At 41.5% G+C, this 17365-nt stretch overlaps 2 protein-coding genes across 2 annotated transcripts; both read right to left on the bottom strand.

The window, feature by feature from the left end:
- Positions 1-343: 343 nt before the first annotated feature.
- LOC108932177 (galaxin-like) lies at positions 344-10765 on the bottom strand. Its single transcript, XM_029255310.1, has 9 exons — positions 10615-10765; positions 10153-10175; positions 9805-9842; positions 9277-9323; positions 7840-7937; positions 5967-6190; positions 3292-3611; positions 1813-1878; positions 344-1373 (listed from the first exon to the last, which is right to left on the bottom strand). Exons 5-9 carry the CDS (start codon positions 7927-7929, stop codon positions 1087-1089), a joined length of 987 nt encoding a protein of 328 aa, XP_029111143.1. The 5' UTR covers positions 7930-7937; positions 9277-9323; positions 9805-9842; positions 10153-10175; positions 10615-10765; the 3' UTR covers positions 344-1086.
- A 559-nt stretch (positions 10766-11324) lies between these two features.
- Positions 11325-16938, bottom strand: LOC108932176 (galaxin-2-like). Its single transcript, XM_018748418.2, has 5 exons — positions 16913-16938; positions 16788-16820; positions 12077-12128; positions 11790-11923; positions 11325-11491 (listed from the first exon to the last, which is right to left on the bottom strand). Exons 1-5 carry the CDS (start codon positions 16935-16937, stop codon positions 11325-11327), a joined length of 411 nt encoding a protein of 136 aa, XP_018603934.1. The 5' UTR covers position 16938.
- Between the last annotated feature and the right edge of the window lie 427 nt (positions 16939-17365).

The following is a 17365-nucleotide window of genomic DNA, read 5'->3' as shown; positions in this document are numbered from 1 at the left end:
TCCAAAACTAGTATCTTTTCACAAAAAATACACTCACAGTAAAATAATTCTGTAGCTAGTGCTAGCCCTACAAAAGCACCAGTTTTACTGAACAATTCCATCTCAAGGGAGAACTTTAATAAGGCAGATATGACAAATAAATTCTGAAAAACAGAAGCGTCAATGCTTAGATAACTTTTACACAATATAATGAATTACTCAAGCTTATGGAACTGATCTAGCAAATCTGTCTTGTTAGCGTGCATATACTGTATATACACACACATGCTATTTTTATAGTTTATGAACTTTGCTGAAGTAAGATTATAGCAGTAACTCGCCTTAACCTCACATTGTCGGCATACATTAAAGTTAAAATGTTTTCCACTACCCCAGTAGAAGGGCCTGGATATTTCCTCCACTTTGTGCTCATTACGTTGTCTGCCTCAGCAGCTTTCCTCAAGATCAACACTGACAACTTCATAAAATGCCACTGTGGTATTGGATAGGCTACTGAGCCAATTATTATATTTTGTCCTAATCTATAATTTTTTTTGGTCGGTGAAAACAAGGCAGACGGGAAAACAGTGAGACTATTTAGCAAGGCACAGATTAGCACAGCTATTATTGCTGGAAAAGTAGAGCAGCTACTTTCTATAATTTCAAGCTTATATCAGGTCTTCTATCCTTGTATGAGTAATGTTTTAATCAAAATCAATAAAGGATTGGAAGGACAGATTAATTACAGTAACTAATTTGAAAAACATTAATTTTAGTTCTTTTTTTTTGCAGCTCCATTTCTGCTTATTTTATGTATTTTAATTTTTGTCCGTAATTCCTTTACATTTCCAGCACCTCTTAAACGCAAACTACGTATTTATGTAGGCACATTTGAAACATGTGATAGTGTTCAAGTCTTATCACTGGTCATCAGTGTTTTCATTTGCCATCTGAAATTGTCTGAGATGACTTCTATGATTAAATAACATGATTTAATATACAGGTGAAGCTTTCCCTTGAGCACAGATTATTGAAATGGTTGCATGAGAACAAGTGGAGAAAAAATGTCAGGCTCTAATGCTACTAGGCTGAGATGTCCACGTAACCTCAGGATTTTTTGCATGCGGACAGGACAACAGGGAGCAAGGAAGTGTGGTGCTCCTGAGTAGGGTAGATCAGGACTTTGTCCCCACCAGCATCCCCTGACCTGTCAATCCACAGGTACTGCCTGCCAGCGTCCAGCTCTGGGCAGCTGCAATGATCCATAGCGAATGAGAGAGGACTAGCCTTTAGTTCTGCACGTCCCTCTCTCAGGTAGATGGTGAAAACGTTTGTCAGCACGATGTGCCGGCAGCTATCCTCCTGCCATGTTGCCTCTAGTGTACCCAGCTTAACTGGACCAAACCAAATAGAGTAGAAAGAGAGAGCAACATCTCTGTTCAGTGCTTCTTTCCGTCTCCCATTTGGAAGAGCAAAGGAGGGTTCAACAGGGGACTAATTATGTCTTTTAGGATGTGGGGGATATATATCACTATTGCAACAAGAACTAGGTCACTGTGCAAGAGGTTACAGACTGGTAGGAAATTATGAAAAACTACACAACTCCAAAACTGGAAAAGGTTTATTCATGTCCTAAGTAGTATGACAGAGCAACATGTTCTAGGTCCAAAACAGAAATCTAGAAGTTTTACGATCCCAACATTAGCAGAGGATTATGTGACCATAAATAAATGACTTTTAGTTGACACAAAGTGACAAGCCTAGCAAAGAACTATCACAGTCTATACATACTAAGACTTCAAGGCAGTTGCAGGAATGAGAACATAGCATTACCTGTGGCATTCTGGGGCTGTAAGCAGAGATACGTCAAGTTCAGATGGCTGCATTCCTTGATGTGCGCTGACGGAAATAAGCACAACAAATAAGTAAAAATTATAAGTAAAAACTTATTAACAGAAGCATTAAATGCATATTTGTACCCACGTTGTAAGTTATGATCAAAATTATTTAAAGAAAACATCACGTCTGCTTCTGGTCTCCTGACTTTTGACTGTGCTTTGAAGACCCATCTGTTCACCTGTTAAATTACATTTATTCATTTAGCGGATGCTTTTCTCCAAAGTGACTTACAATGTTATGCTACTCATAGTTACTTACTCATTTACACAGCTGAGTAATTTTACTGAAGCAGTTTAGGGTAAATATGTTGGTCCTGAGTACTGCAACTAGAGGTGGGATTCAAACCTGTGACCTTTGGGTCCAAAGGGAGCCACTCGAGTAACTGCAGCATCAGCTGCTCTACACTGGCAAAAATAGTGGTGTCAGAAAAAAAGAACTGTGCTTCAACAATCATCTTTCTGCATCTAAAGCTCTTCGTGTGCTGTAAACTAGTTTTGTTCACGCTGAGCTGTACATCATTTTGGAGAAAAGCATCTCCGACTCAGTTACTCTACCGAATAATCTGTAAATTACCCTGAACAAAGGTGTCAGGTAAATACAGAATAATAACGAGTTATAAATTTCAATTAGTCACTTAAAGTTTTTGGCCTTAGAAAAACCAAAAACATGTTGCAGAAACCACATCCACGCCCACATTTCTTGGGAAAACTGTCTTGAACCGAGTGCTCTACCTTTAATATTTGAGAGTGGAAGTAACTAGATTTCTGGCTGGCCAAACCCTAGTTAACAGAAGACTGCTATTAAGCTATTACTCAGCAATGGAAATTGATGATGTAAACACTTCAGGAAACAATATCTAAGAAGCAAAACAGTAAAATGAAATCTTACATTAAAGCAGAACTTTTTATAAAATATTACTTTATGCCAGTTTGAAGTCTTTTTCATAACCTCAACATAAATGTGTCGTGTGATGAACACTGGATTTTACGGTAAAAAGAAACAAACTAACTGTACTTTAGAATCAGGCGTCTGCATCTAAGTCTTTCTGTTGATATAATGCACACGTATTTTCTATGACATATGTCGCTTTGGAGAAAAGCTTCTGCTAAATAAATAAATGTAAATGTAATGTGTAGAGAGGGGCAGTAGCAAGACCTTTCCAGGCAGAGAAAATTACATCTGTTTTTGATTTTGTCTTCAACTGAATGTGACATGTATGAAATTCCAAGACAAAAGCTAACTGGAAAATCTGACGGACAAAGACTCCACGCCTGGGAAAAAACATTTTAAATAGAAATTAAAATACCAGACAACGTCTCAGACATTAACTCAAAGTTACAGACATTATCCCAGTCCCCATCTAATATTACAATGTGTTGGTAAACCCACGTTGAGACAACATGCAACACTGACCTGCTTGCAAAGGGCAGGATTTTAGGTTCTGTCCGGTTCCAGTGTGCAGGATCCCTGCACAGCAGAAGAATTCAGAGGTGTTGTAGTACTGGTGTCCGCAGCAGGAAAACTCGGGGCGGGAACTGTAGACCAGCTCCCACTGTGAGGAGATGCAGCACTGCTGCTTGGACGTATCCGTTATCGCTTGTGTCCCACAGCACTCGGCCGCCCCTGCCACACTGCTCAGCTTGTGCAGGTGACCAGAGCAGCACTTTTGCATCGGGTCTGAGGAATTGTATGCTTCGGCGCCACAGCAAACTTTCCCAGGTGATCTCGTGTACCTGTGTAGGAACATGCAAACAACACAGGGGATTTGAGATGTCCGAACTGGCTGGGCACAGTTGGGATCTTCATACCAGCTGCTACACTTGCTTGGTCATTGTCTGACTGTCATCTCCTTTGCCGTGATGCAAATAATGTGTTCCTGCTGCACAGTTTTATATACACACACAGAGAGAATGTCTACAACCGCTTGTCCCAAGCAGGGTCACAGCGAGCCGGAGCCTGACCCGGCAACACAGGGGGCAGGGCTCGGGAGGGAGGGGACACCTCCCGGACGGGACGCCAGTCCACCGCAAGGCACCCCAAGCAGGACTTGAACCCCAGACCCACCACAGAGCGGGCCCTGGCCAAACGTGCTGCAGCACCACACCCCCCCCCCCCCAAACAAAGCTATATACTGAACCACAAAATCAAAGGCCTTTAAAGTCTTTCAAAATAAAAATGCTACATTAGTCAGAGGTGGCACAATGGCACAGCATGTAGTGCTGGTGCTTCCTAGCACCTGGGTTGTTTTGAATCTAGCTTTGTGTTTATGGATTTTCCACATTCCCCTGTGTTTATGCGGCTTTCCCCTCACAGTCCAAAGACAGGTTTTAGGAGAACTGGCAACTCTAAATTCCCCTTTGTGCGTTTCTGCAAAGGAATGAGTATTTCCAACTGCTTTATGGCAGACTTAAATCCGATCCAGGGTGTATCCCGCCTCATGCCCTATGCTTCCAGGACAGGATCCAAAGCACCACGCCCCTGCTCTGGACAAGCAGCCGATGAATATGAGAAAAACTACATTGGCTGGAAGTACTTCACTTAACGATGAAAACTCATAACAGCCCCTGAAAAATAACACTATTTTTTTAAGAACTTTTTTGTTATGGGGGTTTTTCCTCATACCGTTCTGCCAAGCTGATTCATCTCTTGCACTCTACTAAAAAGCACTGAGTTCATTCCTCAACCATACCTCTCTCACACACACACACACGTCTATAACCACTTGTCCCAAGCAGGGTCACAGCGAGCCAGAGCCTAACCCGATAATGCAGGGCGCAAGGCTGAGGGGGGAGGGGACACACCCAGGACGGGATACCAGTCCGTCACAAGGCACCCCAAGCAGGACTTGAACCCCAGACCCACCAGAGAGCAGGACCAGGCCAAACTCACTGTGCCCCCATGCCCCCCAACAATTCCCAAAAAAGAAAAAAAAAAGCGGAATTCTATGAAAGCTGCTGTAACATAATTTCTTAGTTACAAGTTTGTGTTTTTACCTTGACAAACCAATGTTAACCTAAAGCTTGCTTGTTCATATCCAATTTGGGGTAATTTTAATTACACTAAAATTGGTCTAATAAAATACTTAAAAGCTTAAGGAAACTTTTTAGCGCTACAAACATTTGAGAGAGGCGTTCAGTATTTACACACACAGACACACACATTTTCCGAACCGCTTGTCCCATACGGGGTCGCGGGGAGCCGGAGCCTAACCCGGCAACACAGGGTGTAAGGCCGGAGGGGGAAGGGACGCACCCAGGACGGGACGCCAGTCCGTCGCAAGGCACCCCAAGCGGGACTTGAACCCCAGACCCACCGGAGAGCAGGACCCGGTCCAACCCACTGCGCCACCGCACCCCCTTCGTGTTCAGTATTTATTTTTTCATAAATAGGGCAAGAAGGTAATTCAGACTGAATGGCAAATCTTCAATCAATTCATGCACAGACAGCAACTGCGAACATTAAGTGCTGCCTTACATTCTTCAACACCCTGCACTAGCCCTGGCCAGGATTCTTTATTCCGCTTTCCGTATTCCGCTTTCTTATACATAATAAATCAAATATTCAGCTTGGCAATTTAGAACATGAAGGCATGTGCATAAGGCTCTTTATCAGCCTGTGCTCCACAAGCTGCTCCGTGGGAGCGAGAAAATCTCAATAACCCGACTACTGCTTTCCAGCCATGGGAGCCGTCATGTTGCTGACATTTTTACTTATTCATTTAGCAGATTGTTATCCAAAGAAATTTAAAACTCAGAGTAAAAAAAAAAGTGCATCTCACCACACACAAAGAGTAATACAGACATGCAATTCTCTGAGCAGTTAGTCCAATAGCGCCGTTATTGCGAATTACACTGTATATAGACCTGATGAGTTCACTTTATGTCCCATTCGAGTAACAAACTTTTCAAGAAACAAATGAAGTCTCGGCCCGAATTAAGTACATAAATAGGGGACCCGCTGTACTCAGCTGTACAAAGGAGAACAACTGTATGACCTATTTATAAAAAAAGAGGAAGGAAGAAACAGAACAGTAACAATACTATGATTAATACTGTACCATGAGAGTACAAGATGAGTAAAGAGTTCACCTGTATCCATTGCAGCAAAGTTCTGTGCTGGGGTCTAAAAGATGACGTCCACAGCAGTATCCATGTGCCTTTGGGTGTATGATGTTCTCGCAAACTGTCTCCTTATTGGGGTTGTAGAAATCCTTTCCTGCACACCGACTGCCTTCTGGGACATTGTGATGCAGAGTTCCATTGCAGCACAGTTTCCCTCGCTCTGCTACACGGTAAGTTATCCCTCCGCAGCACTGGGTACAAAAACAGACCAACACTCTCAGACTGCAGAATGCAGCACCCTGCACAAACACACAGCTAGAGCTCTGTTAATTCTAGAACACACACACACACACACACACACACACACACACACACACACAAGGATGCATGCTGGATTGCCTGCATTTTCACTCTGGCAGCACTACTCAGCACAGCAGCGCAAGAGAGTAGAGGCTACAATGATGCTACACGCAACTTCTAAACCCTTGCGCTCTGTTTGGGAGAAGAAGAACAATAGCGTGCTGAAACCCAGCCCTTTCACGAAGCTTATCTACGGAAGAGGCTGGTGTATAGTGCAACCACCTGCGTCAGAAAACTAGTGACACTTTTTCTCACAAATAATTCTACAAATAACTGTGTGATTGATGGAATGCTGGCTGGCGAAAGAAAACTATTCACTCCAAGTGGTGCTTAATTTCATAAAATCTGAGACAAACGATACAATGAAAGTAAGTCGACACTTACACAATATAATTGTTTGTCTAAAAGCACAAGTTTTGAAACCTGTCAAATTCAACGAGAAAAAATTTGGAATCGAAATCCGACACAGTTGGCCAGTCGGAGTACATGGGCTCCAGAAGCGCTTAAAGAAGAAGGTGAACCTGGAGTCATTTTAAGGACATTTAATTGTGAATAAATCAGAAGCAGAATAAGAATCAGAAAGTTTTATTGGCCAGGAATTTGCTGTGGTTCTAGGTGCCTCCAGTATTTACAGACAGACAGACAAACAAACAGCTGACGCAGAATTACAGAATAAATAAACAAACATAGTATATGAATACAAAAGTATAAATACAAAAAAAATTTAAAGAAATAAAAAATTACAAAAGTGATGGGATATTGTTGCACTGACAGGAGCCCTATAGAGAAGTGTTCACTGTTCATGAGAATGATGGCCTGAAAGTAAATTTTTCCCAGGGTGTGGTTGAGAGAATACATGTTACATGAGCAGCGTGGGATTGTGAGTGTGTGTGTGTGTGAGAGAGAGAGAGAGAGAGAGAGAGAGAGAGAGAGAGAGAGAGAGTTGGGGAGAGAGGGGCTGTGTGAGTTGGAATTGTGAGCATGGTCTGTCAGAGTTGGCTTAAAAGTTTATGGCATCGGTTGCGGGTGGGGCAGCAGCCTGTTTAATTTTTCAAAATTTTAAGAAAAACCAGACCTTTGGCAATCATCCCTGGTGTGGTTCCGTACTCATTCGGGCCATTGCATTTGGATAAATACAAAGCATCTTGTACAGTAGATACAATTACCTACATTTAGTGGTAGCTGAACATACAGTGTTGTTAGATCAACGTCTGAATACGAATAATGAACATGCCTATATGTTTATATGTATCTCCAAAAAATAAAAACTATTAGGAAGGTGATTAGGAATCGATGATATTCTGGTTAAGTTTTATGCAGCTACTTGTGTGATGAACGAACGTCGGTGAATACGGTGAAGGAAACTAACTGTACTTAAGTCACACATCTGCAACTCTCTCTTCCTCCTAATATTATGCACAAATTGTACTTTCTATGAGATGTATGTCGCGTTGGAGAAAAGCGTCTGCTAAATGAATAAATGTCAATGTAATGCTAACTGAAAAAATTTTTCAGGCAGCTGCTGTAAGGCTGGGCATACCTGTTTTTTGTCTTTCAGTTCTGAGAGATTACCATCACAGCAGATGTGGCTGCTGGGGTCATATTCCCAAGAACCACATAAGAAGCTCATCTTAGGTTCTGTAATAAAAGAACACTGAAAATTACACGCTGGAAATGGCTTGTGTGGCAAAAATATCATTAACAAGCAAACCTGGGACTTGTGGTTTGTTAAAAATATAACTTGGACTTCAACAGCCAGCCTTAACACCCTCACAAAAGGTCTTTGTACTTAACAAGATCATCAGTGCAGAGAACTTCATAACACCAGACTTAAGAAAATGTTAGCCTACAAAAAAAGCACACTTTCTAGAGTGTATGCCATAAGAACCTCAACACAAAAACAATAAAATAATCTTATATGTATTTACACATACAATGGCAAACACAGTTGGGAGCTGACAACCGTTCACAAGTGGATAGGCAAAATACCATCCGGTGCAATGTGGGCTGTGTGTCTTGTGTTTAATGTGCATGTTCAGCACTGTGCGTTATTTGGCTACTTATTCTTTGTCTACCCCTCTTTGTGCACTTGCCCTTATGGGTCAATATGTCATTGCCTTTGACAGACAGAGCTGAGATGATGCAAAATAAATCTGATAAAAAGTTGTTTTATTATGGTGTATTGTATAACTTGTTTTGATCATAATTCCAAATCACTTAAAAATGAATTCAGAATTTTTTTTTTTTTTGCATTTTTTTGCCATCAGTAAAATACTTGCATATAGCCATAACAAACAAAAAGTTTATTTTATTAACTGTGAACAATATTAATAAACGAATTTAAAATGACGGCACTTAAAAACATTGTCTCCACAAACTCCTAATCCATTCTGACTGTTGATCAATTTTCCCATGAACATAAGCAACATTCATTGTGCTGTTGATTACCATCACTCACAACCACCAGATAAGAGCCGGAAACAGTGTGGGTGCTTTATCCATGTATCAGCCTGACAGATAAATGTAAATGATAAATTGTGTAAAGTTCATACAACCCAGAGAAATTTTTGCAAATCGCATACATTGTATTTTTTGTGTAGTCTGTATTGCTTCCATTGTCAAAAGATTTGTAACAACTATCTGTAACAAGAACCAGTGAATTTTTAACAAACAAGATAAACAGCTAAGGGCTTGGTGGTTTACATGTTCCTGAATGGCTTTCAACAAAGTGTTACACTTATCTCCACCATAGCCTTGCCGGTAGGAAGGGGGTATTGTGGCTGCTGTACCTAAACATAGTGGTTTTGTATTCAGGAAGTTGCTGGCTCAAGTCTCTGAAAAGACTTATTTTACACCAGTTGATTGCTGAGTTTATACAATTATCCTTCTGTGTATATAATAAAATGCAAATTTGCAAGCCGTAGATCACTTCCTGGAAGATTGTTGACAAAATGACATAGTAAAATAAAACAATTACCTGGGATTTTAGCACGATTCACTAATCCGTGAGATTTTGAATGAGGGCTACAGAACATCCATACCATGACAAAAACAAATAGAAAAGGAAAAAGATGTCAGGAAGGAAGGGGGAAAAAAAACTGTTACTACTGGTGATAAAGAGCAATATATTTTCAAAGGCAGAAAAATTGCTAGACAGTGATGAACATTAGTGGTGTTGACTGCAAAAAAAAAAAAGACAAGAATAAAATGGCTCCTAATAAAAGCTCTTCACTCATAGATTTTATGAGTTTCTTTAATTTTCTGGTTTCCTTTAATGACCTGTAACTGCATAGATGAAATTATTCATTGCATGGTACTCATTTCAGTTTTATTGAAGGTCAGACTTCTACATTTTCCTCCTACTACTAGTCATTCCCCATGCTGGCAATGACTCAGTTTCTTCTATGTAAGGTAAATTGCAACGACACAGGTCATAAAGCCTGGAGAGATGCTGGCTCAGAAAATCACCACATAGGTACAAATGTGTGGTGTCATGTGATCTTACCTCTTGCTCTCATTGGCCTTTGACAAATTAGAAGGCAGCTGAAGAGTCAATTGTAAGATGTTGCAATATAAAAGTAATACATGTAAGAAAAATACAAGACAACGTAATGATGCATTTTAGGAATTTACACAAGTTTTGTATTTTTGTAAAAGTGAATATTTTTCAGGACATGGACATTGAGAATTAATTTGGCTTTGGAATGGAAATAATTTAAAATACAGTATCCTCTAGGTTTGTAAACCTTCATGACTTAGTACAATGAGAACACTAAAGAGGCAAGAGAACTCCTGATAAGTATCCATGTGTAGGTGGTCCTAAATGAGTAACTCCACAAAATGGAGTGCTTACCAGCTGTTCTTGACAAAGGGTTTCTATAGAATGAGAATAGAAAATGAGAAGAGGAAAAAAAAAAAAAGAGTGAGGAAACAAAAAAAAAAAAAGCAATCAAAAGACAAATTCTGAGGAGCTTTTTATGCACCCACCTCAGCATTTGGTACAATGTTAAAATGCTTTATGTATTAGGTTCCATCTTTCAGATTTGTCATAAAGTTCAGTTTTTCCCCTTAAATTGTTCTCATACAAATCATCTTTCACTTTGCAGTTTGTTTATAACGGTTTCATACCTCTCTGGCAAAAATACACCACAGTACATAATATACACAAGTCATTCTGTACATGAGCATTTACTGATCAATAGATAATTCTATTAAATGATAAGAAAACATGTTCTGGCATTTTCCACACTATACTAAATACACAGTACTACAAATAAGAACTTTTCACAGGAATAAATGAAGTGTTGGAACTAACCATTTTTTGGGTGAATGGTAACACTCTTTCTAATGCAACAGTTTTCTTGAGCATCAAAACTTTGGTTCCCACAGCATTGATAATGTTCATTTTTTTTTAATAAAACGCTCTCTGATTCTTTGGAACCGCAGCACAACTCCTTCTGTTTATCAATAACTCCTGTAAAACATGTGAAAACAGAAACGAGTACACATAAGATGAGGGACCAAAAAATTTTAACAGTTTTATATCCTTATGTTCAGTTCCCAGAGATGTTTTATGTTAGTATGGAGCAAACTCATGGCTTCTCCTACACTGAAGAACAACTGTATTCAACATCCTCCATTCCTTTTTTGGTTCAATGCTCCAAAGCAAGCTTCAGAAAACCCTGGTACTGGATAGTCCTAGTCACTAAGCACTGAACAATTACCTAGTGCTTTGTATGGAAGTATGCAGAGAACTACAATTTTGGCTAAACATCCATCTCATGCACATTACACTTCTTTAGACAACCTGGCTTTCTAAAGAGCATTAAAAGTACAGCAAACCTCTATCCACAGATGATACCTAAAAACATATATCCACACAATACAGTATTTGAGTGATTTATGGTTGTTTCAATAGAATTGTTACAACAAAAATTAAATTAAAAGGAGAATGTGTCAATCTGTTTCATGTGGCTATCTGTTGAATCACATGTGTGCCATTAGGAGGGGGACCATTTCACTGTTTTACTTCAACCTGCTATACAGATATGTTCTCCCACCTTTCCCACAGCAACCTGAATGGGCCTGTCGAGGGTAAACATAAGATCTGCAGCATATCTCATTCAGGGGGTTATATGCCACTGAACCACAGCAAAGCGACACCAGCTCACTTAGACCCCTGGTGAGGTTGCCTGTCAGACAGAGGACATCAAGACACATATGTTGACACAGCTGGAGACAGCTTGATGAGCAATCTTTAATTCTGCAATGCCTTGATATACATCTATTCAGACACATTTAATCCACCTAAACTATTGGAATTGTACAAGCTCAAGACTATTACCTGCTTATTTGTGTTGTATAAGGTAAAATCTTATCAATGCTGTTGTGTAAGGCTGTTGTCAGAAAGTGAGTTTTACTGTAGGCACAGATTCATGTAACATAGGCCGTATCACCCTTCTTTTCTCCTTTGCACTCTTTCATACTCACCATTACAGCAAGTGTCCTGGATGGCATTGTAGGAACTTTTTCCACAGCAGCACAGCCCAGTGCCCTTGTAAATCTGGTTACTGCAGCAGGAGTTAACGTGCGAGTCATAGTTAAAGCCATTGCAGGTCGGAGGACTTTTGCCGCATATGGAGAAAATCAGCAATGCAGAGTTGAAAAGTCCACAGTTTGACGAGATATGAAAAAAAGAAGAAAGGAAACTAAAGCACATTTCTGGATGTAGTACAAACCAATTATTGGAATAGTTTGAATTGCAGTGATGCACTCACGAGTAGCACTTCACCACAGTGGTTGACTGCACATGTCCTTGGTGAAACAGTCCTAAAAACAAAAGATGCTGTTAATCTTGAGGCTGTTGGTACACGCACGCAGGATTACTTTTTTTCCCCACAATACAAGAACTTTAATTCAGAACAGTCAACCTAGCCAGGGGAATTAAAAAAAAAAAAAAAAACCTTAAAAATTACAAAACACTCCAATAACCAGACATTACATCAAGTCCTTAAAAATATTACAATAGTCTTAACGGCCTTCTTATCACACTCCTCGATAGTGTTTATGTACTGCTTAACTTCTTTAAGAAAAACATAAAATATAGGCTTTTTTATTAGCAAATTTGACCTGTGTATATGATATTTAGCTAAAATGATTAATAAATTGATATATGCTTGTTTTTCTGTACGTCTATCAAAACGCAAGAACCCAAACAGTACATATTCATAGCACAAAGCAAAATCCTTACACAGTTTATCAATAATCAATTTTGAGACATCTCTCCATAGCTTTTTGGCATAACGGCAGTGCCAAAAGAGGTGAGGCACCGTTTCTGGGTGCAGGTTACAAAAAGAACAACTTACATCAATCCCATCCTTGAATCTTCTAAGAAAATTCTTGACAGGGTAGAATTTGTGTACAATCTTGAAAGAGGTTTCCCTAACCTTGTTAATTAAGAAGTATTTGTGAGTCGACAAAATTCAAATAATTTTCAAGATCTTCCGATCTCCCTTGCACCAACCTGACAGGCTGCTCCACTCTTCAACGCGCCGCTCGAGGTTAGAAACTCTCACAGTGACAGCCCTGAGGTCAGTAATAACACACCCTCCACCTTCAAGTCAGAGATTCGCCTCTCAAACCCGTTGGACCTGCTGTTAATCAGCTTGACGATATTTGCGAACTGACACGCGACCTCAGCGGCCAGCATCGCGGCATCACACTCCACTACGATTTCTTTTTGGCAGCGGGCGACTTGCTCGGGATGGCAGCCAGCGGGGGAACTCTTCCTCCTCGACTGTACACCGCCGCGTCCTCACACGTCTCGTGTGTAATCGTGGCCCCCGCAGCGCAAGTGCGGAGCTCACCACCTTACACTCCTCGGCCGAACAAGACTAAACGTCCACGCTTACGGACCATTGGAACAAACAACACAGCTCACTGAACGCACACGTCTGAAACCGCTTGTCCCATATGGGGAGCTGGAGTCGAACCTGGCAACACGGGGCACAAGGCCAGAAGGAGAGGGGACGCACCCAGGACGGGACACCTGTCCATCACAAGCCAAGGCACCCCAAGCGGGACTCGAACCCCAGACCCACCGGAGAGCAGGACCCAGTCCCACTGCGCTCCCCCGACGAATAAGGATAAATGCACTTAACTACTTAAAAAATGGCTTTTCCACCTTTTTTTTTTTTTTTTTAATACAAAACAGTGCAAAGAGCTCGAAATATGCGTCCTATCTGATAGGATAGCTATCAGCCTCAGGCAGCCATCTTAGTCTCCCCTGTTTATGATTGCAGGCAGGATTACTATGACTAATTACCATACTAGTCATTATGCTACAAATTAACACTGGGTCAGAAACACATCATTTCACATTTTTACTTCATAAGTGGTTTTGCGTTTACTTCTACGCCGGCTGCTAACCACGGACGGATTTTGTCATGCCTCATGGAGATACGCGGTGTTAAAACAGCGGTGGAACTGCACAAAACCACACCACTGCTGCAAATACAGTCTCTTGTCTCTTTCCATCATCACACAAATACACGCGTCGTGGGTCTAAAAACCAGTGCAGTGACAACAAGTATCCAAGCCCGCCAATAATTGCTCACCTGACCTACGATTGACGCGTGTGACGTCACGCAAAAATCCACTCGAGAATTGCGGCATTCCGACTAACGCAAACTGAACTTACTGTGAACTCGACCCGTCTACGAGAAAGCGTCACAAGGGAAAAACTACTGGAAAAGAAGGTGGCCTCGGCGTAACCCGAATGATCGTCTTACTGACTCTTCGCAAAAGTCTTGCGACTGGCGGTTTAACCCATCCCCTGTGGATGATTCCTTTAGACTAGATTTTGGTAACTGCACTGCGTTTTTTTCCAACATCATGTGTGACCAGTTCCTAAACGGTGTTTTACTGTGTGTGACTCAGGACATATTCTTGGAATCGTTCGAAGTCTTATCGTGTTGTGTTTCTGATGCGTTTTCTGCGTGCGTGCGCGCCGGCGGCGGGAAATCAAATGGTGCGAGACAGACACACCAGCGTCTCCGTTTTAACACAAAAAAAAACGAGTTCCCTACCCTGTTCCCTGTGCCAGAAGTGAGTTTCTTCCAGAGATGGAATGTCTGTTTGTGTCTGTGTTTGTGTCTGTGTTTGTGTCTGTGTCTGTACGGGTGCGACTGCTTGGCTGCCTGTCCGAGACCAGTCGAGTCGCGCAATTAATTAGCAGACGGAGGGAAGCAGGATCCTGTGCGCTTCTTGTAAAAGACGCACGTTCTTACAGCCCGGTCCCCGTGTCACGTGTCATAGTGATGGAGGACATAATCACGATACGCCTGTTCTAAGCATCCCACAGTTGATGCAGTTTGGTGGGAACGCCCGATCCTCCACACCATGCGACCCCTTATGTTCTTACTTAAGAAGCACATCCTGTGTAGGTCACGACTTCAGATGTAGATTGCATGTATAACTGTAATACAGGAAGCAAATCCCAAAAAGAACAGTACAGTGCTTTTTTTAACCCAAGCCTTTAACATTTGTATTCAAAACGGTAAAGGTTCATTATAAGACTGACGTGCTGTCCCCTGTGTCCATGCTCATTCTCACAGAGGCCGTCTTTCCTTTTGGGAAGGGACAGAATTATAAGACAGGTGTGGCGCAGTTCCCCGTCTCAGATTCACATGCACTTCGAGCCAAATTACATTTCATCCTCAGAAACATGTGTTAAAACGTGTCTTTAAGCCAACCCGCAATAAGACGTTTTGGAATGCACTTTTTTTTTTTTTTAGGCTTCAACTGTGCACTGATTTACTTCAGACATGTGAAAAGATGTCGTTGCGTGGAGATAAATTTTGTCCATCACCTCCAGACCAGTACCGCTTCATCGAACATGATTGAACGTGTTTTTCATTCCCTGAATGGCGAATTTGGGAATATGGTTAGCAAGATATATTAAGCAAAAGACATTTCAAAAATTAAATTCGTATTTTATAAGTAGCTAACGACATCCATTTGCTGATCTATTCAGCTTCAGTAACAGTAAAATAGATTAAAATTATAGTCATTTATGCTACAAATTAACACTGGGTCAGAAACTGATCATTTGCCTTTGCATCATGGAAAACCACAATTACATACTTTATAAGCAAGTATCACTGAATCTGAATGTTATTCTCACTTACTTTTTCGAACCCCAATTCGTCTGCGAGAGAACTTTAATACCATATATATATATATACACACACACACACACACACACACATATATATATCTGAAACCGCTTGTCCCATATGGGGTCGCGGGGAGCCAGAGCCTAACCCGGCAACACAGGGTGGAGGGCTGGAGGGGACGCACCCAGGATGGGATGCCAGTCTATCGCGAGGCACCGTAGGCGGGGCTTGAACCCCAGACCCACCGGAGAGCAGGACCCGGTCAAACCCACTGCGCCCCCCCCCCCCCCCCCCCCCCCCCCCCCCCCCCTTAATACTACTTTTAATAATAGTAACACGATGTGATATTTATAAAACACACTAGAAGAAAGTATGGCTTCAGTGAAGTGTTTCACCAAGACTACTTCCCTCACCGGTAAATTTGGCCCCAGGACTTTTTTTTGTTTTGTCCAAAAACAAATTCAGTTTATTATCTTTAGCAGGAGAGTTTTTTTTGGAAAAAAGGACCTGGGTGATTTGTGACGGCCATAGAATACCAGAGTTTTAAAGATGATTAATAGGCTAATATTATTGTAAAGGGGGCGCGGTGGGTTGGACCGGGTCCTGCTCTCCGGTGGGTCTCGGGTTCAAGTCCCGCTTGGGGTGCCTTGCGGCGGACTGGCGTCCCGTCCTGGGTGTGTCCCCTGCCCCTCCAGCCCTGCGCCCTGAGTTGCCGGTTAGGCTCCGGCTCCAAGCGACCCCGTCTGGGACAAGCGGTTCAGAAAAGGTGTGTGTATTATTGTAAAAAAATAAATGGAACACTGTAAGACGCATCATCATTATTAGGGTTGTTTTAGCGGTTTTCTAGCCGAGACAATGTTCTCACTGCCATCGTTCCCCTTACGCCGATTTTCACAGCTTGCAATCAAGAGAGTGACCAGCTACTGCTTCTCTGCTCGAAATGTCCAGATTCCATCAATACATTTTCATTTATTTATTTAGCGGAAGAGTTTTCTCCAAAGCGACTGTTAGTCAACTCTACCAGACCACACACACACTAGGTTTGAATAGCTTCTCTTCCGACCGTGGGAGGAAACCCACGCAGACACAAGGAGAACATGCAAACTCCACACAGAGTGGGGATCAAACCCACATCCTCTCGCACCACCCAGGGGCTATGAGACAGCAGCGCTACTCGCTGTGTCACCGTGTCGCCCGTTAATTACTCATAATACTGATATAAGTGGTGGGAGGATGATTCCTCATCACAATTGGTGCCTGGATCCCACATTTAATGGCCGTTTAGGTAGGCTTATAATTTCAATGACCTTACCTTGGATGCAGCACCAGTGGACGATCATAGAAACTGCAATAAACACCAAACAGCATTAAATGAGATTTAAATACCTCTGTGTGAATCAGCAAACCTAATCAGAGATTAAGATTCTTTCTACATACAGATTGAAGCCTCCCAGATGGACATGATGATCCAGTATCAGTTTAGAGACTTCTTGCTTCGGTTTTCTCTAGGAAACACCTGTTGAAATAGTTATGAAATAAATCCTCTTAATGTTGTTTGTACAACACGTAAGAAGATGTCTGTATTACCATATTGCTCTTATATATATATGCGCTGAATCTGCTGAATCCTGTGACATCAGTGCAGGAGGAACAACATCTATGACTCAGTTTTTTCTCCCACACCCCCTCTGCCCTGAAAATCATTTCAATCAACATTCCTGCACTTCAAACTGTTTGTGTTTCTCCTCAGGACTCGGTAATCTAACATTACTGAATTTAGTATTTTACATATCAGTGACATCTGAGACCATTCCAAATGACAACTGTTGTATTGTGTTTTCAGAAAGTTGATAAGCGCAGGTGACTTTCTACTTACCTGCCACTTATCTT

Source organism: Scleropages formosus, chromosome 10 (assembly GCF_900964775.1).
Source record: "Scleropages formosus chromosome 10, fSclFor1.1, whole genome shotgun sequence".
Lineage (NCBI taxonomy): Eukaryota > Metazoa > Chordata > Actinopteri > Osteoglossiformes > Osteoglossidae > Scleropages > Scleropages formosus.
The sequence above is the reverse complement of the archived record's forward strand: the minus strand, read 5'-3'. Positions and strand labels throughout refer to the sequence as shown.

What these genes read in the sequence shown, in the direction of transcription:
- LOC108932176 (XM_018748418.2), bottom strand. Translation starts at nt 16,937, where the DNA reads ATGTCCATCTGGGAGGCTTCAATCT. An exon ending in CATCTGGGAGGCTTCAATCT is followed by an intron (nt 16,821 to 16,912) that starts GTATGTAGAAAG and finishes TGTTTATTGCAG; the next exon opens with TTTCTATGATCGTCCACTGG. An exon ending in CCAGGACACTTGCTGTAATG is followed by an intron (nt 11,492 to 11,789) that starts GTGAGTATGAAA and finishes TCTGTCTGACAG; the next exon opens with GCAACCTCACCAGGGGTCTA.
- LOC108932177 (XM_029255310.1), bottom strand. Translation starts at nt 7,929, where the DNA reads ATGAGCTTCTTATGTGGTTCTTGGGAATATGACCCCAGCAGCCACATC. An exon ending in CTTTGCTGCAATGGATACAG is followed by an intron (nt 3,612 to 5,966) that starts GTGAACTCTTTA and finishes GTTCCTACACAG; the next exon opens with GTACACGAGATCACCTGGGA. An exon ending in ACAGCCCCAGAATGCCACAG is followed by an intron (nt 1,374 to 1,812) that starts GTAATGCTATGT and finishes GGTTTGGTCCAG; the next exon opens with TTAAGCTGGGTACACTAGAG.